Source organism: Mirounga angustirostris, unplaced genomic scaffold (assembly GCF_029215605.1).
Source record: "Mirounga angustirostris isolate CCGP_5_RB_7025 unplaced genomic scaffold, mMirAng1.0.hap1 SCAF_1, whole genome shotgun sequence".
NCBI classification, from domain to species: Eukaryota; Metazoa; Chordata; class Mammalia; order Carnivora; family Phocidae; genus Mirounga; species Mirounga angustirostris.
Window position 1 is genome coordinate 123,591,852 of NW_026991709.1, and position 27,140 is coordinate 123,618,991.

Sequence of the window (27,140 nt, forward strand, 5' to 3'; positions counted from 1 at the left end):
GAGTAGTCCAACTGAGACTATGTAGTCCGTATCTTCCTTAATTAGGAAGATAAGGTTTAGTTTAACAAGGTGTGTTTATAGTTTCCTCTGGTGCCATCTCTAGGTTAAGAGTCTGTCTCCCATAAAATGAGAATTTGTTTTCTGCCTATAGGCAGAAAAGGAGGAGCTTTTTCTTCGTTCCCTGCTTCTTAATTGCCTTCAGCTTAAAATAACCTTTATCTCAGAGGCAGTATTTTGGGGTGACATAACTTTGGTTTCCTTTACACCTACCAACCAACCACAGCCAGAATCCCTGGAGACTTAGGCATCTCTTTGGGCAACTTACTGCCATTTCTGCAAAGGTAGATCCTTCGATAATGATCTGTCTCACCCTTAACTCTATAATAAATCCAGCTAATTCCCCATACATGGGGATAAGGCCAGCCAACTATGGCCTTCTTGGCATGGGACTGATTAGCTAAATTCATCTTTTGCCACAAAGTGAATAATGTATTCTCTTAGTCCTCAGATGCAGATCTCTTGGTTAGGCCAACCAAAATTAGAAGATTTAAATCGGAAGGACAGAACAGGAATGAACTACATGAAAGTGAGAACTGGAGTAAGGCATGCCGTGTAAGTGTTAACATCAGGTAGCACAAGAACATAATGACTATGTGATGCTGTTCATTTTGTGGAATGATGGCTCTCCTCTGACATTTGGTCTCAGGAGTTAAGATCATAATTCAGGATATGCTGTGCAATGTAGGATAGAAATAGAGGGTGTGGACTTTTGATGCTTTCACCATTTAAATCCTAGTGCTGCCACTTGCCAGCTATATGGCCTTGGGCAAGCTCTAAACCTCAATGCCTCAGGTTCTTCATTTGTAAATTTGGGATAATAGTACCAATCACACAGAGTTTTGTGGGAATTGATACATAGCTAAATAAATGTTAACGTCTACTGTTGTTATTGCATTTAAATTACGCTTCCTTTTGATGAATTGAGATGAAATCTTGAATGAAACAAATGACCCTTAATTATCTTAGTTCAGGATCATAATTTGTGCAGCCTATGGGTTGTGACTGGAACATGTGCTTTCATTGGTTAGAAGACCTACTGTAAGAGCGAGCCAGGACTCCAAATTCAATGAGTCTGAGCAGCTATCTGATCATGCTTTTTCCTTATCAGTCGGGGCCTAATGGAGGAAGACGCTGAGCCCATCTTTGAAGATGTGATGATGTCCTCCCGGAGCCAGTTAGAAGATATGAATGAAGAATTTGAAGACACCATGGTTATTGATCTGGTAAGGAAATTGCAGTACATTTTCTTTTGTTAAAGTAAGTGAAAATGTTGGTGTAAGATGATGCTCTTGTTTTCAGAACCCCATGGGAAGGAGAGAGAGGTGTGGAGGTTGTAAACATAGCAGCAGGTAGGACCAGTGTAAGGCTTAGCACATTTGGATGAGCTTGTGTTTTTCAAGCCTGCTTTCCAAGCAGTCAGATTTTAAATTCTGCCAGTAACAGGAACTGGTTCCTTATTAACTTCTTGAGAAGGGGCTCACACTAGATCTGTCTCAGTATAGTGTGTGCATTTGGTCTCTTAAACTAACTTGGAATCTGATGATACATACAGTGTGTTCTGCACAGCAACCAAACATAGAATATGGACCATATTTGTTCAGTGTGAAAAAAAAATCTTTGAAGTAAGGAAACCTGAATATAGACTAGGTATAGGTGATATTAAGAAATTATTGACTTTCGGGCGCCTGGGTGGCTCAGTTGGTTAAGCGACTGCCTTCGGCTCAGGTCATGATCCTGGAGTCCCGGGATCGAGTCCCGCATCGGGCTCCCTGCTCAGCAGGGGGTCTGCTTCTCCCTCTGACCCTCCTCCCTCTCATGCGCTCTGTCTCTCATTCTCTCTTTCGCAAATAAATAAAATCTTAAAAAAAAAAAAAAAAAGAAAGAAATTATTGACTTTCAGGGCCCCTGGGTGGCTCAGTCGGTTAAGTGGCTGCCTTCGGCTCAGGTCATGATCCCAGGGTCCTGGGATCGAGCCCTGCATCGGGCTCTCTGCTCAGCGGGAAGCCTGCTTCTCCCTCTCCCACTCCCCCTGCTTGTGTTCCCTCTCTCGCTGTCTCTCTCTGTCAAATAAATAAAATCTTTAAAAAAAAAAAAATTACTGACTTTGTCAGGAATAGTAATGCATGGTGGTTATGTTGTTTTTTTTAAATTTCCATCAGAGATACATTTTGAAACAGTTATAGGTATAATGACATAGAAAAAAAGTGAGACGACTAAATGAAACAAGATTGGCTGAAGGTTTGACAGTTGATGAAGCTAAGTGATGGATACATGGGAGTTCAGCAAACTATGTATTTGCTAGGGCTGCTATACAAGTACCAGTGACTGGTGGCTTAAACAATAGAAACTTTCTCACATTTCTGGAGGCTAGAAGTCTGAGATCATGTTGTCAGGGAGATTGATTTCATTCTGAGGCTTTTCTCCTTGACTTGTAGATGGTCATCTTCTCCCTTTGTCTTCATATGATCTTTCCTGTGTGTCTCCTCTTTTTATAAGGATATGAATCAAAATAGAATCCACGCACATGACCTCACTTTACCTCAATTATTACCTCTTTGTAGGTCCTCTGTCCAAATAACAGTCACCTTCTGAGGTACTGGGGTTTAGGTCTTCAATATATGAATTTGGGGGGATGTAATTTAGCCCATAACATTCTGCTGTGTAGGTTTTAAATTTTCCATAATGAAAAACTCTTCTAAGAAATGTAAAGGAGATCATGTCACTGCAGTCTCTCCCCTCCCTTCAATAGCTTTCCATCTACAGGCTTTGGGGAATTTAGGGATGAATTTTAGTTTGTAGGCCCCAAAATTATTTATATGCATTTCCATATTCAGTTTATTCATTTTTTTTTAAAAAAGGATTTCAAATTACAATGTATGCTCCATGTAAAAGCCACATTCTTTTCCTTTCAAATTTTGATCCTCAACAGCTCTATTTTGTGATGCCATCAGAATATTAGCTGCTTACCATCTTAATGTATCTCAGGAAAACATTTTGGCTTCTCTTTCCAGCCCCCATCAAGAAATCGGCGAGAAAGAGCTGAGCTGAGGCCAGATTTCTTTGATTCCGCAGCTATCATAGAAGACGATTCAGTAAATGTTAAATTATTACTGCTTTTTACTTACGGTTTCTGGATCTTGTTTATGCATGAAGTTAATTGTGTCTCTCGTTTTTCTAGGGATTTGGAATGCCTATGTTCTGAAGTCTGAAGAAAATTTACAAATATGGAACTCTATTATTTAGAGCTAGAGGCCTATATACTGTGATAGCTTGTATGGGGGAAAAAACACTTTTGATGTGATCTGATTTGTTTTTTAATCAAATGATTGAGGTCAATCCCTTTTTGCAGTGACAGAAGAGGAGCATGTAAATTACCCAAGGGAATGTTGGTGAATGTCACCTCAGAAAGACTGACCTGAAAAATCATTTGTGTCCTAATATTGGACTTATCCCAATACAGATGTGTGTGTTTTTCTGGAGGGAGGAAAAAATTTTAAATTTTTAAAACAGCTGTCAAAATAAACACTGTTATACACCTGTTTTATGAAAACTCAGCATTGAGTAAAAAAAAAAAAATATTTTTAACTTTATTTTCCTGTTGTACAATTTAAAAACCGTTTTAACATTTTGCCTTTTTATGTTTTAAAAGCTAACCATTTTTATTAAAACTATGAGTAAGCAGCTCATCCTAATTGCCGAAGAGTGTTTTGGAGCTCACTGGATTTGGTTGACCTTGTGGAATACAGAAATACGGAGGAGCAGAATATTGACAAGCTAAGATGAAATTCTGACAGTGCATCTCTGCCAAAAACCACACACCCTCTGTGGATATGGATTCCCAGATTTTATATACTCTTGAATAAAAAGGTTTATTTTTATTTATAAGGGGGCATAAAATAAGAAATGTCCATGCAGCCATTTTCCAACAGATGCTGTACACCATTCATTTTATATAGAATAGGGAGATTCAAATACAGTACATTTTCTATTGGTATTTGTTCTGTGCATTTTTAGCAACTTCTACCAGCAAATAAAGTATTCTCAGAAAAACAAAAATGGTTCTCAAGTTATCGGTTTGCTGTTTTTACTACTTATTTCATGCCCTGCCAAATTCAAGTTACATAGACTTCCGTTTTCTTAAAAAGATAATCATGAAGAACTTCTTTGCCATTCAAAAGTAATTTTAAGTGTAACATAACTGTGTCTACTTCCCATGCACTTAATACCTTATGCGCTAATTTTGTGAATTAAGTTTACCAATTATAGAAGTATGTGCTGCATAGAAGTCTGTGCTTAGAGGGTGAAGTTCCTAAGCTTACCTTGAAATACAGCTACATTTCAGTGTTAAATGTGCATTTTAATTATTTTGGGGAAAGAAATTATGAATCTTCAGGACAGCCTTCAATGGTTTAGAGTTACATTCTGCTTAGACTTTTATGACTTGCTGCTATTCTTTTAAAAAGCCCACTTAGTTTCTACCTTTCTGATTTTTTTAAAGTAAGCCTCAATTCCAAACCAATCCATCCACAGCTGTTTGTGGGCTGGTTTTTAAAGTAGCTGTAACAGAATCATGAGGCTTTCCCTTCTTACCAAAAATGAAAAGCATTTTTTTACTAATCTGTGCACCCAATGATTATTTTTTGTTGGGAAAGCAAATGGATTATTCATTCTTTTAGTAAACACAAAACAGAATTTTCTCAATATTTGTACAGTTCTGAAAAAACCTGGTCACCAAAAATGTTATATCTGCTAATTTAGCAATTCCTGGGCTCCAGTTTGAGGGGCTGGGGTCTCACTTTCTTCCAGAAATGTGGGCCTCACTGGACATGAAGGGGCAGGAATAACTGGACTATCTACCACTGCCAGCCCTGCCTATGGTTCTGGCCAAGGAGGAAGCTGGGAGGTGCCCTGGCACATGCACAGAGTGATCCTTTGCTTGACAGTTTCATGTGGAAAACAGATGCTTAGAATTGTAGACTACCATGCAACAAAAAAAAAGGCTTAATATCTACTCCAGTGGGTTTGCAGTTCAGTTTGAAGTCAATCGAATTTTTGTATTTTCAGTGTCTCCTTGATTGGTTTTGCTAGTAATTCTGTAAATTGTACATTTGCAATATGAGGTTTTTTTCCTTTTGTACAATTTGAAATTGATGCTTCACCTTTCCTTTAATAAACTATTCAAAATCAGGCTTGTGGTAGTCATCCTATTCTTTCTTACTAGGTAAAGTTTTAAAAAGATGATTTTCTGCACTTGAGAGTTTGCTCAAAGTTTGCTCATTCAGGTAATTTGTTAACTGTATCAGTGAGTTTTGTTTTTGTTTAAGGAAAAAAATTAAGGACTAGTTCATTTTCTTTCATTCCCTGAATTTCCCTGGAGAGATTGTCTGTGGTTCAAGAGGAGGTCTCTTGCAGGCTGTTTTCAAGGAGGCATTCAGGGTTTGTAGCCTAGATCCTTCCCCTGCCTGAGATCTAGCCCCTAGGCATATCTTTAAAGATCACTTGGCTTCTACAGGGCTGTGTAAGAGTTTCTCTTGATATTGGTGCCAGATATCACTCTTAAAAACTCATGCACTACACTTTATGGTCCTGGCCTTGTTCTCTGGGCTGTGTTCATTACATGGCCTGAGATGTCTGTGCAGAAAAGACTGGGATGCAAGGGCTAAATCAGCAGGTGAATTCTCTAGGCAGCCAAGAAGGAAGGTAATAAGGAAGGTCTCTGTGGCAGCTCATCTTTGGAATTAAAAGCTGATGAGACTAGACCAGAGCTTTACCCAGTGTGACTCTACCCTGGGACAAGATTGAAACCTCCCAGATGTGACTTGACTGTGACTCTGTATTTGCCCTGCTTCCAGAAAAGAAACCATCAAACAAGGAACAGTGTCTTCATGGAAAATAAAGGCTTAGTGTCCCCCACCTCAGGCTTTTGATACCAAACCAAACTCAGGTAAGGTTCCATCCATGCCCTCCTAAATACCTTACTCGGGGTCTTTATTACACATCACCTTTTGAAGGACAGCTTTGTGCTCTCGAGGACACATAAAGGAGGCATTACTCACCATCCAGGAGAGTAGGTACATGGTCAGAACCTCCCTACTAAGGCTGCCACATCTACCCAGATGTGCAGCTGGACTCCACAGAGGCCCCAAACTGAGGCTTTGCCCAGTAAGTGGCCATAGCTCCTGTTTGGAATGGTGGAGATCCCATGCCCACAGACATGCAACAGCATGAGGACCAGTGGTTCTCCCTAAAAAAAAAATAAAGCCACAGTCTCTAGAAATCCTTTAGAATCAGAAGGACATAAAATACTCGTATCTGTCAAACAGGTAAAGTTTAGGCTGGTTCAACAACTCCATTAAAAGTGTTAACTCAGTGTATGGGTGAGTGTCCTTCACAGGCTTCTCTGACTGGGCAGACCATATCTAAAGCACCAGCAGCAGCCAAAGCATCGGTGCATCCAGAGGCAGAGAACTCACTGAGGAGACCAAGACATAGTGAGAAGAGGACCTGGAAGAACTTTTCGTCAACACAAGCAACTGGAAGGCTGCATTGTGAATGTGCTCCCCGCTATTCTAGCAATTCAAAAAGAGGACTGACAGGTCGTCATGCGTGAGGTAGGAAAGCTTTCCAAATTTAGTAGCTCTTTGGGTTGAGACAATCCCTACTCACTACAACCTTTCTCACTTCACCCGTAGGAGTTCATCCCACCTATTTCATCAGTTGAGAAGCAGTGCTCTGAATGGTTAGAAGACAGGCTTATAGTTCAGACAAACCTGCCTGGGTTCAAATCACCGTTCACCACTCTAGCTGTGTGGCTCAGGAAGAATTGGTTTACTTAAGGCAAGAGGAACAGGAGCAGGTCTAGTAGGTCACTCGCAGTACCTCTTAAACTTCACCTCAATTCTCACCACATTACCTGCTCTCAATCTAGAGACAGACACTTGCCACTGCTCTGCTCAGTAAACCCAAATTCTCTGGCTACGAGACTCCACGGTTTTCTTTCCCCCTTAAGGAGAGAATACCAGTTGGGAAAGGCATTCCTAAACAGATGCCACTGGAGAATACTCTGCCACCATTCTCAAGGCATTTTGTCATCCATAGATGCTGGTCTACTTGCAAGGTCTTGCAGCTTTGTGTTTCCTTAGCCACCAGGCTTGGTTTATTGGATGGGATTTTCCCCACCATCTCCACTTCGAGGCTTCCCAGAAGCCTCTTGCCCAAATGCTTTAGTAGGCTGCTGCTTCTACCTCTTAGAGCAGGCCCCAAACTAGCCCTTCTCAGTGTCCAGATTTCCAACACATCTTGGACACCCTTCCTCAAAAACGAAAAACACACAAGCTTGTATATGTATTATTTTCAAATGGACTATAGCAGTCATCCTCCAAATAGTCCAAATCCTAGGTTAGCTGACCCCAGAAATTGGGACTAGCTAATCAGTTTTAAGCTGTTGAGCCACATGCTAACCAACCTGCATGACTTAAGAGGCCTCTAAAAGCCCAGGAGTCAGCTGTCACTCCTTTCCCATGGTTTATAATCTTTCTGCTGTACCAAACAGGAGTATAAAGAACCTCGGGCCAAACAGTCTCTACCCACTAGAAACTCATCATCTACTTATGAAGACAAAAATACGTATACAGAAAAAAAAAATGCATGGTCAGATGCTTTAAAAACACCTGCAATAAGCAAAATCAGTTCAAGCTTGCAGGTCAAGATGAACCAAGTCAGTCAGGTCTTTCCTTGAGCATGAGCAAACTGGAGCTATTCAACAAGAGGGTGTTCCAAGGGGGAACTGATGGGGCTGTAGGCTTAAGCTCACTTGGCAAGCAAGGGAGGGACACAGAACCTTCTGTGTGGGCTAAAGACTGTAGAGCAGAGCACTATGCACGGGAAATGCTAGAGCAGATAAATGCAACAAAATTGACCTGGAATAAGTCTATTAGCTCAGAAGATTTCTGGCTTTGAGGGTAGGACACACACAAACACCAGTGGGGATACCTCCACTTAGAGCCTGCCTAGAATGGGAGATTCCCAATCACCTGGAAAGGGAAGAGAGACACTCAAGAAAAACTCCAGAGGCATAAGCCTGGCTACCTGGAATGATGGGGTGGCTGGTAGAAATGGGAAAAGTATATAAGACAGTCACATACTGATATAGCTCAAGTTGAGCTTGAAAATGACAGAACATTCAAGCTCCTTTGGAGCTAAGGATCTGGGACAAGGGAAAGTCATCAGTGGTGGGAAGACCCAGGGCTCTCACCACAGAGAAAAGCACACCCCATGGGGCACTCTGAAACAGCACTCCATAGTTGACCTTTATGCTGAAACCACTTAAAATCTCCCTTTCTAATATAATCGTTAATGCTTTACATCCTCAGCCAAATAAAGTCAACAAAGATGGGGGCAGGGACTAAAATGGTCCACAAACATAAAAAAGGACTCTCTTTCAAATGGGTAACATAAATACAAATAACTTGACCATGTACCTTCAGTTTAAAGACAAAAGAACTACAAGAGAGTCTTGAACTTTAGAAGTTCTCAAACTTCTGTATTTAGTGTAAGATTGAGCAAGTGAGTAAATTATATTGAAGATAATGGGACCCAGTTTTACCCCTGTGAGATAAATACGTAAATACAGAATAGGGGAAAGCAAAGAAGAACCTGTATGTTGGATTGGGATTTAAAGTTCCAGTATGAACTCATGATTTTAAACATATATATAATAAGTACATAATATACATACATGTTCCTCATATACTTTATATTTACAAATTTGTATAAATATTTCCTAGTCTGCTGAAAATACCTAGAAGCAATGACACCCCAGCATCAATGTGAACATCTGCCAATTTTAGCTTCTAAGTGACATCTACTAAAACCAGGACTCGGGAGAAATCACTGAATCCAGGGCGGGGCAAGGGAAATAAAAGATGAGCCTGGTACATTATTCTGTGTCAAAAAATAAGGAATTGTGCCAAAAATTATTGGGACATATCAAAAGGGTCAAAGAGCCAGCTTTAAAGAAGCTCCTGTTGAAATTTTAAGTGTCAAAATGAGTAACACGTTAAATTTTAAAGGAATCCATGAGTTTGTTCTTTGATACATTCATTCACTAAAACATTTATGAAACACCTACTATATACCAAACAGATTTCAACTATAATATATGCTTCCCAATCTCATCTTTTGGGGGTGGAGTAGGGATGGACAGGGAGAAAAAAAATGTAACGAACTAGTTAATGTGTGTCTGAAAATTTGACAGGGTGATAGCATACTAAGAAAAAGTTATTTTAGGAAAACATGTTTTTTAAAAAAGAATGAGTCTAAACAGATACTGAAAATTTTTAAACAGAAAAGAAAGCTCTTCCAGGAGTCTAACAACTAACAAATGCAGACAATGATAGGGTTAGAAATGCAAACATTTTAGAATCAACACAAGATAGCTGATTGAGGCAAGAATCATCAATGGATTACTAAAAGTACTGGATGAAAGTTTGTTGACAGGCTTAAAGAATGTCCCCAGATCAGTTATTAATTACAAAGAAAAAATGGTAACCTTCGCAGCCACCACTGTAACCAAGTGATGAGTCCATTTCATCAATAATGGAAAAAACTAGCATAATGTGCTTCCTAATGTGATACAGAGAAAGAACATTCTTGTGTATAACTCTTACCTAGATCTGAACATCTGGAAACAATCAAGACAAACCCAAATTGAGGGATATTCTACAAAATAATGGGCAACCACTCTTCCAACAAATGTCAATGTAATGAAAGACTGTAAGACAATGAGCCTTGGTTCCTGGGAAATAAACACTGATGTTTGGTGGTGCAGGGGGATAAAGTGTCATGATTCTGCAAATTACTCTCAAATGGGTCAATAAAAATAATAATTATATATTTATGAAAGAGATGTACCAAATGTAGACAATTAACTAGATAATCTAGGTGAAAGGTATACAAATACCACTCTTGCAACATTTCTACAGGTTTGAAAATTTCCAAAATAAGTTTTTTAAAATGTGAGAACACATTTCTAAAAAGCACCTAATATAGAGTACTACAGCTTACCTAGCATCCATTCTGCCAGACACAACTGCAAACATCTCATTTAATCCTCAACAATGCCTAGAGGAATTAAGGGCACATTATTAAATATTTAAAAGTAAGGAAACTGAAGCCTAAGCAGTTAAGTACTCTGCCCTAAAAGCTGCTTATTTCACCTACAGAGAAAAAAAAATCTGGGGAAAAAGGAAAAAAATACAAGAGGTGTCAAATAAGGATCAGCTCTAAGTGACAATACTCTACTGTTTTCTTGATTTTTCAGATTTCTACCATAAAAAATGAGATTTGCTCAAAAAATACCAGTTAAAACAAATTTTTAATAAAGCAAATAATTTTACAGTAAGGCATAAATGAAATCTTCCTAGAATTTAATAAACAGCCATTTCAAGTAATTACTGGTATTTATATTTCCAGGTATCGTGATTGCAAAAGGCAGGGATGGGTACGAATGGCCAGGCAATAATTGGCTCTTGGTTTATTATCCTTTGATTCGTTTACAATGGAATATTTGCATGTTTCCTCCAAGGGCGCTGTACCTTCTTGCTGGCCAAGACATCCAGGTCACAGCAGATTCGGGCTCGTGTAGAGGAAGGCTGGATGATGTCATCCACAAATCCTGGTGAAGCACAGAAAAGGAAGAAGATCATCTGCATCCCCAGATAATGCCACCCCCCAGTCTGTGTTCAGCCTGGGCACCATCTCTGGGGCCAACAGTGTGAGCAGGACCCAAGTTACTATAAGAGGGCAAGGACCCTGTGAACCTTCCCCTGCATCCTAGGAGCATCCCTGTTCCTCTGGCAGGGCCCCAACTTCTGGCCTAGGAGCACTTGGCAAGAAAATGAAATCTGATCCCCTCCCTGCCAAGATGAAGTCAACAGGAAATAAAAGTTAAGAAAATACATTTGTATTTTCAAAAATCACTACACTTCCTCCTATCCCTGTAACACAAGCCCCTCTGAGATGTGATTTCACAACAACTCCCATCAAGGATTCAATTTCCTCACTTGACCTTGTGATTTGCTTTGGCCAACAAAATGTGGCAGAAGTGATACTGTGCAATTTCGAAACCTAGGCCTCAAGGTGCCTTGCAGCTTCCCCTCCTACCCTCTTGCTGCCCTCAGGACACCACCAAGTGTGAAGTAACCTCCTTAAGAATAAGAAATCATGTGCAGAGTCTAGCAGACAGCCAACAGCAGCCATGTAAGTGAAGCCATCTTGGACTATCCAGCCCCAAACTACCAATTCGCTATCTTTGCATGATTGATCCCAGGCAAGACCAGCAGAAGAACCACCTAACTGAGCCCAGGCCAAACTGATGACCCTCAGAAACATGAGCAAAAAAAAGGGGAGGGGGTGCCTGGGTGGCTCAGTTGGGCATCTGCCTTTGGCTCAGGGTCCTGGGATCGAGCCCCATGTCAGCCTCCCTGCTCAAGGAGCCTGCTTCTCCCTCTCCCTCTACCTCGTGCTCTTTCTCACTATCTCTCTCAAATAAATAAATTCTTTAAAAAAAAAAAAGTTGGTTGTTTAAGCCACTTTGTTTTAGATTGGGTTTTTACACAATACTTAGGTAACTGGAACAACACTAAGAAATTTAGCCATTTCAGCAATGTTGTTTTGATCCTGGTTACCAAAGCAGCATATATACCGTCCTTAAGTGATGACTGCCCAGGGACAAGCCCACCCCTCACTCGTCTCCAGATTCAACTGTAAGAGCAAAGGACAGTTATGTGAGATTCTGGGAATCAAAGAATGACCAAGTGACCCAGCAAATGACCAATGCTGCCCTCCCCACCACAGTCCCTACCTCTCACTGCAGCAGGAAAGGGGTTGGCAAACTTCTCGATATACTCTGCCTGAGCAGCTTCCACATTCTCATGCCCTTTGAAGATGATCTCCACAGCACCCTGTCATGAGAGTAATGAATTTAACTGGCAGTCCCAACCTGGGTAGACCTCCCTCAACTCACTATCACAGTGTGTGGTTGTGAACTTCGTGGTAAATCAAAGTGCTCTGGAGAGAAGGGCCTAGAGGTAAGCACTGTTGGAGTCAACCATCATGATTCTAGGGGCTATGTGATGGGACGTTCAGCTGTGGCCCCAACGACAGGCAGCCAGGCAAAGCCAGTAGCCTGTGTACCCAATTCCATCCTACTCCGTCCACTTGAACCTATCCTTCTTTGAGGCCAAGATGTTTGGCCTGTTTTCCACCGTTAGATCCATGGTCCCCTGCATCAAGGGAAGTCAAATGCTGTTTTCCTTTTTTCTTATCCTGAGTACACAATTCAGTGGCCAAAGGCAGGCAGACTGGACTGCAAATATAGAAACAGAGAGGACTAAAAGATGAGCCCTGACCTCAGAACCCCTAAAAGTCAGCTATGGGGAGAGTCAAGGGAGTTATCTGGTACAATCCCAATAGCTGTTTCAAAGCAGGAAAGGAGTGGAGACCAGGCTACTACGCAACAGAAGTACAGTAGTCCCTGCTCATCTGCAATTTCAGTTACCCAGGATCAACCACACTCCAGAAGAGGACAGATAAACCTCCTGACATCAGTGCCTATGGTCTTCACCTCACTCCATCTTACCATCTCACATCACAACAGTGAGTACAAGATATTTTGAGAGAAAGACCACATTTCACACAACTTCTATTACAGCATATTGTTTTAATCATTCTATTTTATTATTGTTAATCTCTTACTGTGCCTAGTTTATAAATTAAACGTTATCATAAGTAAATATGTATATGAAAAAGCAACATATATAGGGTTCGGTATTATCCTGGTTTCAGGCCTCCACTGGGGGTGTTGGAGCGTGCCCTATATGGATAAGGTGGAGCACTGCTATACCTTGCCCACCAGGGCAAGTCACCAGGGGTCACCAGGGGTCAGAACTACGGTTCAGCTTCTATGGGCTAAAAGGAATGGCTCTAGCCACCCCACTCCCCTACCCCAAGAGAGAAGATGGAGTTACAGGCAATATCCAATCCTCCCAAAGGCTAGTTCAGCTTACTCAACCCTTTCCCCTTTACTGATAATCTCAAAACCCCCTCAGGGGCCTCTCACCCTGAGCATGAAGATACCAGCATGTGCCTGAAGTGCAAGTGCAGGACAGGAGCCAGAGCTGGCCCTGCGGCTCAAGATGGGAGACTTTTCAAGGTCTAGGCCCCAACTCCGTGGAATCCTGGCCCATCCGAGGGGTCCTAGCCTCTCTCCAACATTTCCCACCTATGAGCTCCTGCTGGGACAGTGCAGTACCCGGACCCAGGCAAAGGGAAAGCTAGAAGCCCTCACCTTTGCTCCCATGACTGCAATCTCTGCTGTAGGCCAGGCATAGTTGATATCACCACAAAGGTGCTTGGAACTCATGACATCATAGGCACCACCATATGCCTGGAACAGACCCAAATGCTGAATGTTAGAGCCTAAATCAAACAGATCATGCCCTGAAACATTCTAGGAAGCCAAGTGAAATGAGGACAAAAAGAGAAGAGCCTTCCTGGGCTACTGAAGGCCCAATGTCTCTGAGGCCAGGAAGCCAGAGCTGAGAATACCTGGACACACCCAGAGGCCTTTCACAGTTTATGTTCACTGTCTTTTCTGGCTTTTTCCCACTAATGCTTTCAGTTCCCAGACTGAGCAAGGTATACTCCTTTTCCCAGCCCTCCTGAAACTCTTGGCCAGACCTCCAAACATGGCCAAGCTGCCAGGAATGGCCTCCCAGCCTCTGACACAAGTTCCTCACCTTCCTGGTGATGACTGTAACTTTGGGTACAGTTGCCTCCGCAAATGCGTAGAGAAGCTTGGCACCGTGCCGGATGATGCCTCCGTATTCCTGGGCTGTGCCTAGATCATGAGGAAGAGTAACTAGATACAGAAGTCCTCACAAGGTGTGACTGCCACTCTCAGCTATGAGGTCTTCCCCTGCTCCCCAAAGGGCCGAGAGCCACCCCCACCCCACAGCCCATCTTCCAGACACCTAGAATACAGAGATGTCACAAATCCTTAGAGAATTTTCCAAGAAAACCTCCAAATAAAGTGGGTGCCTTACCAGGCAAAACCACCTCTCCTAGCCCCCAGTTCTGTCAATGACTTACCGGGCAGAAAGCCAGGGACATCAACAAAAGTGATGAGTGGAATATTGAATGCATCACAGAATCGGACAAAACGAGCCCCTTTCACAGATGAATTAATATCCAAACATCCTAGAATGAGAGGGATTATCCATGCTGAGCTTCTGGGCAATTTCCAGTTCCACCCACATGGGATTGTACCCTCAGCAAGCATCCAGAGCTGATTTTTATGGAGGCATCAAAGTTTCCTCATCAGGGAATGTAAAGGGGAACGCTTACACTCCAGGAAAAACAGGGAAGACAGGAGAACCCATCCAGGAGTGGCCTTGGCTCTGAGGGCACAGGCTCTCTTGCTGGGAGCACAGCCTATTGCAGGCAGCAAGACTCTGCCTCATAAGCTGAAGGACTGCTGCCACCTGGGGTACAGCCTGACTTCCCCACATGGAACCAATAGTGGGAGGTATCATTCAAGGGCTGTTCTTCTTAGAGACTCCCCGTAGCTTGGAATCAGATTCTGGCTTACCAGTTATACCTATGTGCCCTTGGGAATTTACTTTCCCTTTCTGAGCCTGAGGTTCCTCACCTGCAAAGTTGGGATGTTACTACCTCCTACCATAGTTGTAAGGATTAAAGGAGATGGTATCTGTAAAGTGGCACAGATTAAGAGCTCAGTTACTAGTGTATCTCCTCTCCTAGAATAGTTCCCAACATACTGTATAAAGCCACATTACCCTGATACCAAAACAAAATAAGGACATCTTAAGAATAGAGACCAAACTCCCTTATGAACACAGATGCAAAAATTCCTAAGATATTACCAAATCAAATCCAGCAATATATAAAAACACAAACACATCCTAATCAAATGGGGTTTATCCCAAGAAGTCAAAGTTGATCTAACACATGAAAACCAATGAAATTATACTAAATAAAGGAGAAAAACCATATAGTCTTCTCAATAGAAAGAAAGATCTGACAACATTCAATATTCAGTCATAACTCAAAACTAGCAGTGGGGCACCTGGGTGGCTCAGTCGATTACGCAACCAACTCTTGGTTTCAGCTGAGGTCATGATCTCCAGGTGATGAGATCAACCCTGGTGTTGGCTCCACACTGAGCACGGAACCTGCTTGAGAGTCTCTCTCTTTCTCTCCCACTGCCCCTCCCCCTGCTCACGCGCTTGCTCTCTAAAATAAATAAATCTTAAAAAAAAAAAAAAAAAAGCTAGCAGTAACCTAGGAGTACAGTGGAATTTTCATAATTTGAGTATCTACAAAAAAAAACAAAAAACAAAAAAACACTTATACACCCATGGATCAGAAGAATGGGTAAATTCCCAAAGTGATTTATACCAGTGCTGGTCAAAAGAACTTTCTAGGAATCTTCTCTGACTGTACTATTCAACATGATAGTCACTAGAGCTATTAAGCACTTGAAATACAGCTACTACAACCAAGAAACTAAATTTCTAATTGTCTTCAATTTTAATTATATACTATTAAATATTACTAATTATTAATGGATATTAATATATTATAAAATGATATATAATGAATAAAATATATATTGTTATATAATAATTGTATACTATTAAATATTATATACTATTTAATTATCTTAGATTTAAAGTTTACTAAGCTAGCATACTGAACAGACCTATATTTTCAAGCAATTACTATCAAAATCATAGGCATTCTCTTATAGAAATTGATAAGCAGATTCTAAAATTCAAATGGTAATACAAAGGAAACAATAGTTAAAACAGTTTTTTTTTTTTAATTGGAAGACTTACACTAGTTGACTTTCCAAGACTTACAAAGCACGGTTTCTCAACCTCAGCACTAACAACATTTTGGACTGGATAATTCTTTGTTGTCGGAGTTTGTCTTGTGTGTATAGGATGTTTAGCAGCATCTCTGACCTCCACCCACGAGATGCCAGTAGCACCCACTCCCCCCCCCAGAATCCACACCTGTGACAACCAAAAATGTTTCCAACACTGTCAGATGTCCCCAGGATCCTGATAGTACCCCAAGTTGAGAACCACTGAGAACTACAAAGCTGCAATAATCAAGGCAATATGGCAAAGGCATAAAGGCAGACAAAATGACAATGAAACAGGATACATTGTGAAGAAATAGAACCACACAACTGATTTTAGACCAGACACCAAAACAATTCAATGTGGAAAGGAAGTCTTCTTAACAAATGGTGATGAAACAATTATCTGTATCTTAAAACACACACACACACACACATACACACGAAATTAGACTGTTTCACACTATAAACTATATACAAAAATCCATTCAAAATAGATCACAGACCTTAATATAAAACCCAGAACTACAAAACTAGGCAATAATATTGGACTATCTTTGCACCCTTGTAGTAGGCAAAGATTTCTTGGAAAAGACACAAAAGCTCTAATCATAAATAAAATACACTGATAAATGGGGCTTCATCAGATGTTTAAAATAATGTGAGTCAATGGGGCGCCTGGGTGGCTCAGTCGTTAAGCATCTGCCTTCGGCTCAGGTCATGATCTCGGGGTCCTGGGGTCGAGCCTCGCATTGGGCTCCCTGCTCAGCAGAGAGCCTGCTTCTCCCTCTCCCACTCCCCCTGCTTGTGTTCCTGCTCTCGCTGTGTCTCTCTCTGTCAAATAAATAAATAAAATCTTTAAAAAAATAAAATAAAATAAAATAATGTGAGTCAAAAGACACCATTAATTTACTGAATAAATAAGTCACTAATCAGGAAAAAAATATTTGCAATACACATATCTGACAAAGGACTCACATTCAAAATATATAAAGAACGCTAGAAATCATGAAAAAGAAACAACTCAGAAAAGAAAAACAGGTAAAACTTCTCTCTTGCTAAATGCATTTCCTGAGATGACAGAAATGTTCTATATCTAGTTCTGGATGGTGATAACAAGGTTGTATACAATTGTCAAACTGTCAAAACCTATCAAAATGAGCATTTGAAAGCTGTATATTTTACTGTGTGTAAATTATAACTCAATAAAAGAAAAATGTTTTAAATCTCCTTTCTTTCCTTTCTATTCAAAATCTATGTTAATGATCTGAAATAAAGAATCTGAGTGATAAGTCCTAGAAAAAAAACAATTCTAAATTAAGAAACTGCAAAAAGTACCCAGAGGCTACACTCAAAATCAAACTGAAAAGAAAGATGAGCACTGACAAGCAAAACAATACGTAATCATTGGGAAAATGAACAGAAATGGAAAACCTGCAGCCCCAAGCTGCCACGGAATGGGCCCCATGTCCAGAGGCCTGGTCTTAGCATCTTAGGCCTAGTCCCAGGGCTGTACAGAGAGCCTGGCACCCAGAGAGTGTCCAAAGAGCCTTGGCTAATTCCTATAAGAAAAAATGAGAACCAGAACAGAAGCTCCCTATCTGAGCCTCTGAAGTGGGCTTTTAGTACAGGGAATGAAGAAGTCAATAAAACAAAGCTTTCTTCAAAAAAGCAGTAACCTACTGAACTTCCACATCTTGCCCTCCATAAACATCACAAAGAATTTTTAAGCCAAGAAAAAGAGAAGTCAAGGAACCACAATGGAATCAAGTGTTCAGGCTCCAGCCAGAGCTGGGGAGGGCCCCTGGGATAGATGTCCTGGCTATTTATAGAGAAAATTTCCAGGACAAGCAAAGCAGTTTCTTAAAAAGTGAGCCTATGAAAGTCAACCTATACCTGCAGAGGTAGTCACGGGTTGAGAAAGATCTTAAAGCAGACACAAGAAACCATGTGAAGTCTGTGCCAGGGACTGACAAAGCTAAAAGGAGAAACTAAAAGAATGTATGGACAGTTATGAACTTATTGGAGGAACAAAATACAATTTTCAACGGGTGTGAATTCCTGACTTTAAACACTTTTTTTAAACAAAATGGCGGAGTGGGCAGCTCCACCCTCCTATCCTCCAACAGAAACATAACAAAACAAGCAGAAACTCTGGAATAAGTGAAGGTTTACAACAATCAAAAGAAAATCAAGAAAAAAGGCAACTTAGAAATAGTAGTAAAGCCTTGTTGGTGTTCTTAATTACACTTGCCCCACACTCTCCCTAGTTCTAGAGAAGACCTCAGTCACAAATTATCACATAGGTCTGTTTTAACTTGTCTGAAAGACGGACTTTCATCTGTTTCACCTAACCTGGAATTCACCCAGGCCAGAAAAGTAGCAGACATTGTTCAAAAACAAAGGAACAATCTGCAGATATCTGAGGCAAAAGATTATGCTTCAATCACCTAAGGCCTAGGAGAAAAAAAAACAAAAACAAAACAGTTTCTTTGGGAAATTAGGGCACTCAAGAACATCTATGTATACAGGGGATTTCAGAAAGACACAGATATGCCCAGAACCAGATGCATGCTCAGAAAAGACCTGAGAAAAGGAAATACCTGAAGATGAATAAAAATGAAAACACATTACAAAACAAATAACCTACAAAGATCTTAAGAGTTAACCTTGGGCTGATCCCTAAGCTCAGTTTAAGTCCGGCTAAGTGTTGAAGAAGAGCCCCAGCACAGAGCCAGTTCTCAAAGACTAGAAGAGGTGTTTTGTTTGTCTGTTTTAGCACCTGGTGTTCAAGGATATCTCTGTCAAAACGCCAGCTGGATACAAGCTAAGGAAAAGAAACTTCAGTGACCACATACAGCAAGGAATATAGTCTGCAAAAATAATCAGGAAAAGTGACTAGACAAATGGACTACTACAGCATTCAATGATCAACCACAACAAAACCTAGGAAAGAAAATATGATTTCCAGAGTTACCACAATATTCAAATGTCTAGTTTTCAACAAAAAATAATAAAGCTTACAAAGAAACAGGAAAACAGCCACTCAAACAAATTGACAGAATCTGTCCCTGAAGAAGCCCAGACACTGAACTTACTAGACAAAGACTTTGTTTAAAATTTATTTATTTATTTGACAGAGAGAGAGAAAGAGCACGCGCACGCACAAGTAGGGGGAGTGGCAAGCAGAGGGAGAGGAAGAAGCAGGCTCCCCAGAGAGCAGGGAGCCTGACTTGGGGCTCAATCCAAGGACCCTGGGATCATGACCTGAGCCGAAGGCAGACACTTAACTGACTGAGCCACCCAGGCACCTCAAGACTTTATTTTTTTTTTAAGATTTTATTTGAGAGAAAGAGAGACAGAGAACACGAGAGAGCACACGCACAAGTTGGAGGGGAGGGCAGAGAGGGAGAAGCAGGCTCCCCGCAGAGCAGGGAGCCCAGCATAGGACTCGACCCCAGGACCCTGGGATCATGACCTGAGCCGAAGGCAGACACTTAACCAACTAAGCCACCCAGATGCCCCTAGACAAAGACTTTAAAATAACTGTCTTAAATATGACCAAAGATGCAAAGAAAAACATGAACAAAGACATTTAAAAATCAGAAAACAATGTATGAACAAAATGAGAATATCAAAAAGAAAGAAATCATAAAAAGAAACCAAACAAATTCTGGGGCTGAAAACTACCATAATTGGGGGAAAAAAAAATTACAGGGGTTCAATAGCAGATTTGAGAAAACAGAAGAAAGGATCAGGAAACCTGAAGATAATTTAAATTATCCAGTCTGAGCAAAAAGAAAAGAAAAAATGAAGTTAATAGAAACTAAGAGACCTATGAAATACCATCATTTGAATCAACATATGCAGCAAGGCAACACCAGAGGGAGAAGAGAAAAAAGGAACAGAGATTATTTGAAGAAATAATGTCCAGAAACTTCCCAAATTTTATGTAAAACATGAAGCGACAAATCCAAGAAACTAAGTAGAACACAAACAGACCCCCCACTGAGCCACATTATCATCAAATTACTAAAAGATAAAGACAGAATCTTGAAAGTAGCACCATATACAAGAGATCCTCAGTAAGATTATCAATTGATTTCTAAGTAGAAAAACCATGAAGGCCAAAAGACAATGGGATGACTTAGAGCATTGAAAGAATAAAACTGTCAACCAAGAACTCCATGTTTGGCAAACTGTCCTTGAAAAATGAGGGACAAAGTAAGACATTCCAAGATCAAAGCTGAAGAGTTCATCACCACTAGGCCTCCCCTACAAGAAATGGTAAAGGGAATCCTTCAGGTTGAAATGAAAAAAATACTAGACAGTACCACACAACTGTATGAAGAAATAAAGATCTCTAGTAAAGGTAACTACATGGGGAAATGTAAAAGCCAGTATTATATATATATTTTTTTTTTAAGATTTTATTTATTTATTTGACAAAGAGAGAGCGAAAACAAGCAGGGGTAGATGCAGGCAGAGGGAGAGGAAGCAGCAGGCTCCCCGGGGAGCAAGGAGCCCAACATAGGGCTCGATCCCAGGACCCTGACATCATGAGCCAAGCCGAAGACAGACACTTAACCAACTGAGCCAGTCAGGCACTCCACATTTTTGATTTGTAATACCATTTTTTTATTTCTTATGTGATTTAAAAAACAAATGCAGCCCAGAAAGTTTTACTGGTGAATTCTCCAAAACATTTAAGAAATTATACCAATTCTCTACAATCTCTCCCAGAAGACAGAATCAAGAGGGAATACTTCCTAAGTAATTCTATGAGGCCAGCATTACGCTATTACCAAAACCAAAGACATTACAAGAAAACTACAGACCAATGTCTCTCGTGAACACAGACATAAGAATCCTCAACAAAATATTAGCAAATCAAATCCAGCAATGTTATAAAAATAATTATATACCACTTCCAAGTGGGATTTATCACAGGTAGGCAGATTCAACGTTTGAAAATCAATTCATGTAAGCCACTGATCAACAGGCTAAAGAAGAAAAATCACACGAACATGTAAGTAAATAGAGAAAAAGCAATACTAGGACTATAAGGGCAACTTCTCAACTTGATAAAGATCATCTAACCAAAAATCTACAGCTAACATCATGCATAATGGTGAAAAACTAGAAGCTTTCCCACTAAGATCAGGTACAAGGCAAAAATGCCCCCTCTCCACTACTTTTCAAAACTGTACTGCAAGTCCTAGCTAATCCAATAAAACAAGAAAATATACAAAAGGTACACAGACTGGGAAGGAAGAAATCAAACTGTCTTTGTTCACAGATAACCTAATAATCTATGTAGAAAACCCTAAAGAATTGCAAAAACACTGCTGAAACTAATAAGCAATTATAACAAGGTTGCAGGATACAAAGTTAATAAACAAAAGTTAATCACTTTCCTATATACCAGTAGTGAATTTGAAACTAAGAACACAGTACCATTTACATTAGCACCCACTAACCAAAAAAGAAATACAGAGGCATAAATCTAATAAAACACATTATAAGATCTATATGAGGAAGACTATACAACTCTGATGAACAAAATGGAAGAATTAAATAAATGGAGACATATTCCATGTTTATGGATAGGAAGACTCAATATCATCAAGAGGTCAGGTATTTCCAACTTGATCTCTAGATGTAACACTATTCCAATCAAAATCCCAACAAGTTATTTAGTGGATGTTGACAGGCTGATTCTAAAGAGTATATTGAGGGGCAAAAACCCCAGAACAGCCAACACAATATTGAAGGACAAAATATAGTTGAAGGACTGACAATACCTAACTGCAAGACTTACTATAAAGCTAAGTAATCAAGACGTGTGGTACTGGTGAAGGAACAAACAAATAGATCAATGGAACAGAACAGAGAAACCAGAAGTAGACCCACATAAATGTAATCAACTGATCTTTGACCAAAAAAAATAAAAATAAAAAAACAAAGGCAATACAATGGAAGAAAGATCATTTTTCAACGAATAGTGCTGGAACAACTTGATGTCCACAAGCAAAAGAATTAATCTAGACACAGACCTTACACTTTTTATGAAAATTAACTCAAAATGGATCCAGAGACCTGAATATAAAACACAAAACTCTAAAACGCCTAGAAGATAACATAGGAGAAAAACAAATAACCTTGGGTATGGTGGTATCTTTCTACCAAAGGCATGATCTATGAAAAAAATAACTGATAAGTTGACCTCATTATAATTAAAAACTTCTGCTCTGCAAATGACACTTTCTAGAGAAATGAAAAGATAACCACAGTCTGGGAGAAAGTATTTGCAAAATATACATGTGATAAAGGAACTGCTATCTAATGTATACAGAAAGCTCTTAAAACTCAACAATAAGAAAACCTGATTAAGGGGCGCCCGGGTGGCTCCAATCGGTTAAGCGTCTGCCTTCGGCTCAGGTCGTGATCCCAGGGTCCTGGGATCGAGTCCTGCATCGGGCTCCCTGCTCGGCGGGAGGCCTGCTTCTCCCTCTCCCACTCCCCCTGCTTGTGTTCCCCACTCTCACTGTGTCTCTGTCAAATAAATAAAATCTTAAAAAAAAAAAAAAAAAGAAAGAAAGAAAAGAAAAAGAAAACCTGATTTTAAAAATGAGCTAAAGATAAAAAGGGGGGGGGAGGGACTAAAGATCTGAACAGACACCTCACCAAAGGAAACAAAAACATACAGATGGCAAATGAGCACATGATAAGATGCTCGACATCATGTCATCAGAGAAATGCAAATTAAAATGAGATACATCTATGAGATACATACATATATCTATGAGATACATACACATCTATGAGAATGGCCAAAATCCAGAACACTGACTGACAAGACCAAATCCTGGTGAGAATGCAGAACAAGAGAAACTCCTGGTGTGTCAATGTACATTCATCAGTTGTAACAAATGTACCCCTCTGGTTCCACATATTGATAGTGACGTAAGCTGTGCATGTGTGATAGCAGAGCATACTATATGGGAACTCTGTAGTCTTCACTTAATTTTTCTGTGAAACTAAAGAGCTCCAAAAAATAAAATTTATTTTATAAAAAGGATTATATACCATGACCAAGTCGGATATACTCCAGTAATGCAGAAGTGGTTCAACATACAAAATATCAATCAACATAACACACCACATTAATAGAATGAAGGACAAAAACTACACTATCATTTCAAATGTCACAGAAAAGGGATTTGACAAAATCTATCAACCTTTCAAGATTAAAAAAACAACACTCAGAAAACTAGGAAAGAAGGAAATTTTCTCACAACGAGGAAGGGCATTTATGAAAAACCCATAGTTAACATATTCAGTGGTGAAAGACAAAGTTCTCCCCCTAAGATCAGGAACAAAATAAGGATGCCTGCTTTCACCAATGCTATTCAACAGTGTGCTGGATATTCTAGTCAGAGTAACTAGACAAGAAAAAAATAGTCAAAGGTATCCAAATTGGAGAGTAAAAATACCTTTTTTGTAAAAAAATATGATCCTATATAATATCCCAGAGAATCCACAAGAAGGCTAGTAAAGCTAATAAGCTCTGCAAAGTTGCAGGTTGCATGATCAACAAAAAAAATCAGTTGTGTAGTTGTCTTTCTAATAACGAACAATCCAAAAAGGAAATCGAGAAAGCAATTCCATTTATAATAGTATTTAAGAGAATAAAACATGTAAGAGCAAATTTAACCAAGAGGTGAAAGACTTGTACACTAAAGACTACAAAACATTACTGAAAGAAATAAAAGACCAAAATAAATGGAAAGATACCCTATGCTCACAGGTCGAAACATCTTACTACCTAAAGTGATCTGCAGATTCAATGTAATCTCTATCAAAATTCCAACATCCTTTTTTTGCAGAAATCTAAAAGCCAATCTTCAAATTCATATGGAACTGCAAGGATCCCAAAAAGCCAAACCAATCTTTAAAAACAACTTGAGAAGGCTCACAGTTCTCAATATTAAAACCTACTACACGAAACTACAGTAATGAAAACCAGCATGTGGATAAACCTAAACAGACCAATTTAATAGTATTAAGAGTCCAGGAAAAAACCCACACATCTACAGCCCACTGATTTTCGACAAGGATACCAAGATATTCAGTAGGGAAGAACAATCTGTTCAACAAATGGGTGCTGGGATAACTGGATTTCTACATCAAAAGAATAAAGTTGGACCCTTAACTCACTTCATATGTAAAAATATACTCAAAATTGATCAAAACAAAATGTAAAAGCTAAAAGCATAAAATTCCTAAAAGAAAACATAGGGAGAAAGCTTCATGACACTGGACTTGTCAACAGGTACCCTGCCAAGCATAAACAACAACAAAGATATATTGGACTTCATCAAATTTTAAAATTTTTGTACACCAAATGACATTATCAAGAAAGTGAAAGACAAACTACAGAATGGGAGGAAATATTTGCAAATCATATAGCTGATAAGGCTTTAATATCCAAAATATAAAGCACTCCAACAATTCAGAAACAAATAATTAAAAATGCACAAAGGAGGGGCGCCTGGGTGGCTCAGTCGGTTAGGCGGCTGCCTTTGGCTCAGGTCATGATCCCAGAGTCCTGGGATCGAGCCATCAGGCTCCTTGCTCAGCAGGGAGCCTGCTTCTCCCTATCCCTCTGTCACTCCCCCTGCTTGTGCTCACTCTCATTCTCTCTCTCTGTCAAATAAAAAAAATTAAAAATGCACAAAGGAATCTAAGAGATATTTCTCCAAAGAAGACCTACAAATGGCAAATAAGCACATGAAAAGATGCTCAACATCACTAATTATTAGGGAAATTTAAATGAAAATCACCCATTAGGATAGCTATTTATCAAAACATAGCAGAAAATAAGTGCTGGAGACAGTGAGACGTAACTGGAACCCCATGCATTGCTAGTGAGAATGTAAAACAGCGCAGTCACTGTGGAAAACAGTATGGTGTTTCCTCAAAGTAAACATAAAATTACCATATGACTCAATAATTCCACTCCTAGGTGTATACCCAAAAGAACTGAAAAAGGAGATTCAGATAGATACTTGCATACCGATGTCACAACAGCCAAAAGCTGGAAACAAACCAAGTGTCCATCACAGATGAATGTGGTATACACGTACAATGGACTATTACTTAGCTGTGAAAAGTTAAAATGAAGTTCTGATACATGCTACCACATTGATGAACCTTGAAAACATTATGCTAAGTAAAATAAATTAGACACAAAAAGACAACTACAACATGATTCCACTTACACGGGATACCTAGAATAGGTAAATTCATAGAAAGGAGATTTACAACAACATCTATCGGAGTTTCTTCTCTGGCGATGGAGGGCTCCTCTGAGGAAAAGGCATTATCAAGGTGTGTCGGTAAGGTGGAAAGGGAGTCTTTTTCTACTTGAAAAATTTCTGGAAGATAGTGGTAATGGCTGCAAACAGTGTGAATGTAATTAATGCCACTACATTATACCCTTAAAATTGGTTAAAAAGGCAAACTTTGTTATTTATACACACACATATATTTTTTTTTACCGTGATAAAAAATATTGTTAAAAAAAAAATACACTTTTTTCTAAAGACAACGTAAAATTGCCATGACAGAAACAAAAGATGAAGCTGGGCCAATAAGGGAGGGTGTATTTCTCCTACACAGGGATTCAAAACAAACCTAAGAAGGAAAATAGGAGAAAAGCAGTGTCTACAGTCCCCATGCCACACTTCCAACTGTACCCAGAGCACAGCCATGGACGAGTCCCCATGACCTGGCTGGCCATAGCTCAGCTCTGGCCATCTCCCCAGAAGGCTGTGGGGCACAGACACGGGAAGATGCTGTTAACTCATCACCCACCAACTGTGTCCTGGACACCCCTGAAGACACTGGAGGTAAAATGATGGCTAGTACACCCTGCCCTCATGGAGCTTAGAGTTTAGTGGGTGAGACATAAATCTAACCAGCAGGAGACAGAAAGCAGACCTCTGAAAAAGTAAAGACCTTCTGAACTCGAAAAAAGAAAGTTATCTATAAGTCTTAAAAAAATTAAAGTATGAAAGAAGCATTTTGAGATATGAACATTAAAAGAGAAAAGAGCTTTTATAACAATATCTATCGGAGTTTCTTCTCTGGCCATGGAAGGCTCCTCTGAGGAAAAGGCAGAAGACAGACACTGTGAGCCCAGGCAGCCCCGGCCCCCAGCTGCCACCCGAGGTTGGTGAGAGCCTCTCCCGCCTACCTGAGGCCACCTTAGGTTGGTTGCCAACAATTCCAACGGTCCTCCCATTCATTCTTGCAAAACCAACAACGATGTTCTTGGCATAATTGGGCATGATCTCAAAAAATTCTCGCTCATCAACAACCTGCAGGGATAAATTTACACCTGAGCTCAAAATGATAAAGAACGAGATACAGCTACATTACAGAATGACAGAGGTGGAGAGCCCTCACCCACTGCGGGGTCTGCAAGGATGCAGGCATGGCAGTGCCTCCTCCCTGCTGGGGAGGAGAAACCAGTGCACCCTTTTTTAAAGGTTCTATTTGAATTTGGCATTATTTTATTCTTTTAACCTTATTTTGAAATCATTTCAAACTTACATAAAAATTTCCAGAACAGCAAAAAAAGTGTATCTCCATTTAACATTTTACCACATACGTTTTACCATTCCCTCTCTGTCCCCACCTACATCTCCTCTCTTTCCTATTTATATATATTTATATATATATATGTAAATTTATTTATATATACACATATATATTTTTCTCTCTCTACATATGTACGTCTATGCACACAATTTTTCTCCTGAACTATTTGAGAGTAAGTTACAGACAAGATGCCTCTTTACTTCTAAGTACCTCAGTATGTACCTCCTAAGAACAAGGACATCATAAAACTGCAGTGAGATTGTCAAAATCAGGAAACTAATACTACTAGCTACTATAAAACCTTGTTCAAATATTGCCAGTTATTCCAGTAACACTCTTTATAACAACAAAAATCTGGTTCTAGAATCTAACCCAAGAGCAGCAGTTGCTTCTAGTAGTCACGTCACTTAGCCTGCTATAATTCCCCCCTCAGTCCTTTTCTTCATGATCATGATGACATCTT

At 39.8% G+C, this 27,140-nt stretch overlaps 2 protein-coding genes across 9 annotated transcripts in view; one reads left to right on the forward strand and one right to left on the reverse strand.

The window, feature by feature from the left end:
* The window catches only part of STAG1 (STAG1 cohesin complex component), a 415,977-nt gene extending 410,730 nt beyond the window's left edge, over nt 1-5,247 (forward strand). For all 7 annotated transcript variants that reach the window (XM_064587431.1, XM_045903718.3, XM_064587432.1 and 4 more), the window contains 4 exons: nt 502-612; nt 1,169-1,283; nt 3,072-3,152; nt 3,239-5,247. In XM_064587431.1, the coding sequence (XP_064443501.1) occupies nt 502-612; nt 1,169-1,283; nt 3,072-3,152; nt 3,239-3,262 (331 nt within the window). In that variant the 3' untranslated portion in view covers nt 3,263-5,247. The remainder of the gene's footprint in view (nt 1-501; nt 613-1,168; nt 1,284-3,071; nt 3,153-3,238) is intronic.
* A 5,169-nt stretch (nt 5,248-10,416) lies between these two features.
* The window catches only part of PCCB (propionyl-CoA carboxylase subunit beta), a 97,503-nt gene continuing 80,779 nt past the window's right edge, over nt 10,417-27,140 (reverse strand). For both annotated transcript variants that reach the window (XM_045903721.3, XM_045903722.2), the window contains exons 10-15: nt 26,271-26,394; nt 14,212-14,319; nt 13,860-13,960; nt 13,409-13,507; nt 11,924-12,023; nt 10,417-10,735 (exon numbers count right to left, since the gene is read on the reverse strand). In XM_045903721.3, coding sequence (XP_045759677.1) covers nt 10,614-10,735; nt 11,924-12,023; nt 13,409-13,507; nt 13,860-13,960; nt 14,212-14,319; nt 26,271-26,394 — 654 coding nt within the window. In that variant the 3' untranslated portion in view covers nt 10,417-10,613. The remainder of the gene's footprint in view (nt 10,736-11,923; nt 12,024-13,408; nt 13,508-13,859; nt 13,961-14,211; nt 14,320-26,270; nt 26,395-27,140) is intronic.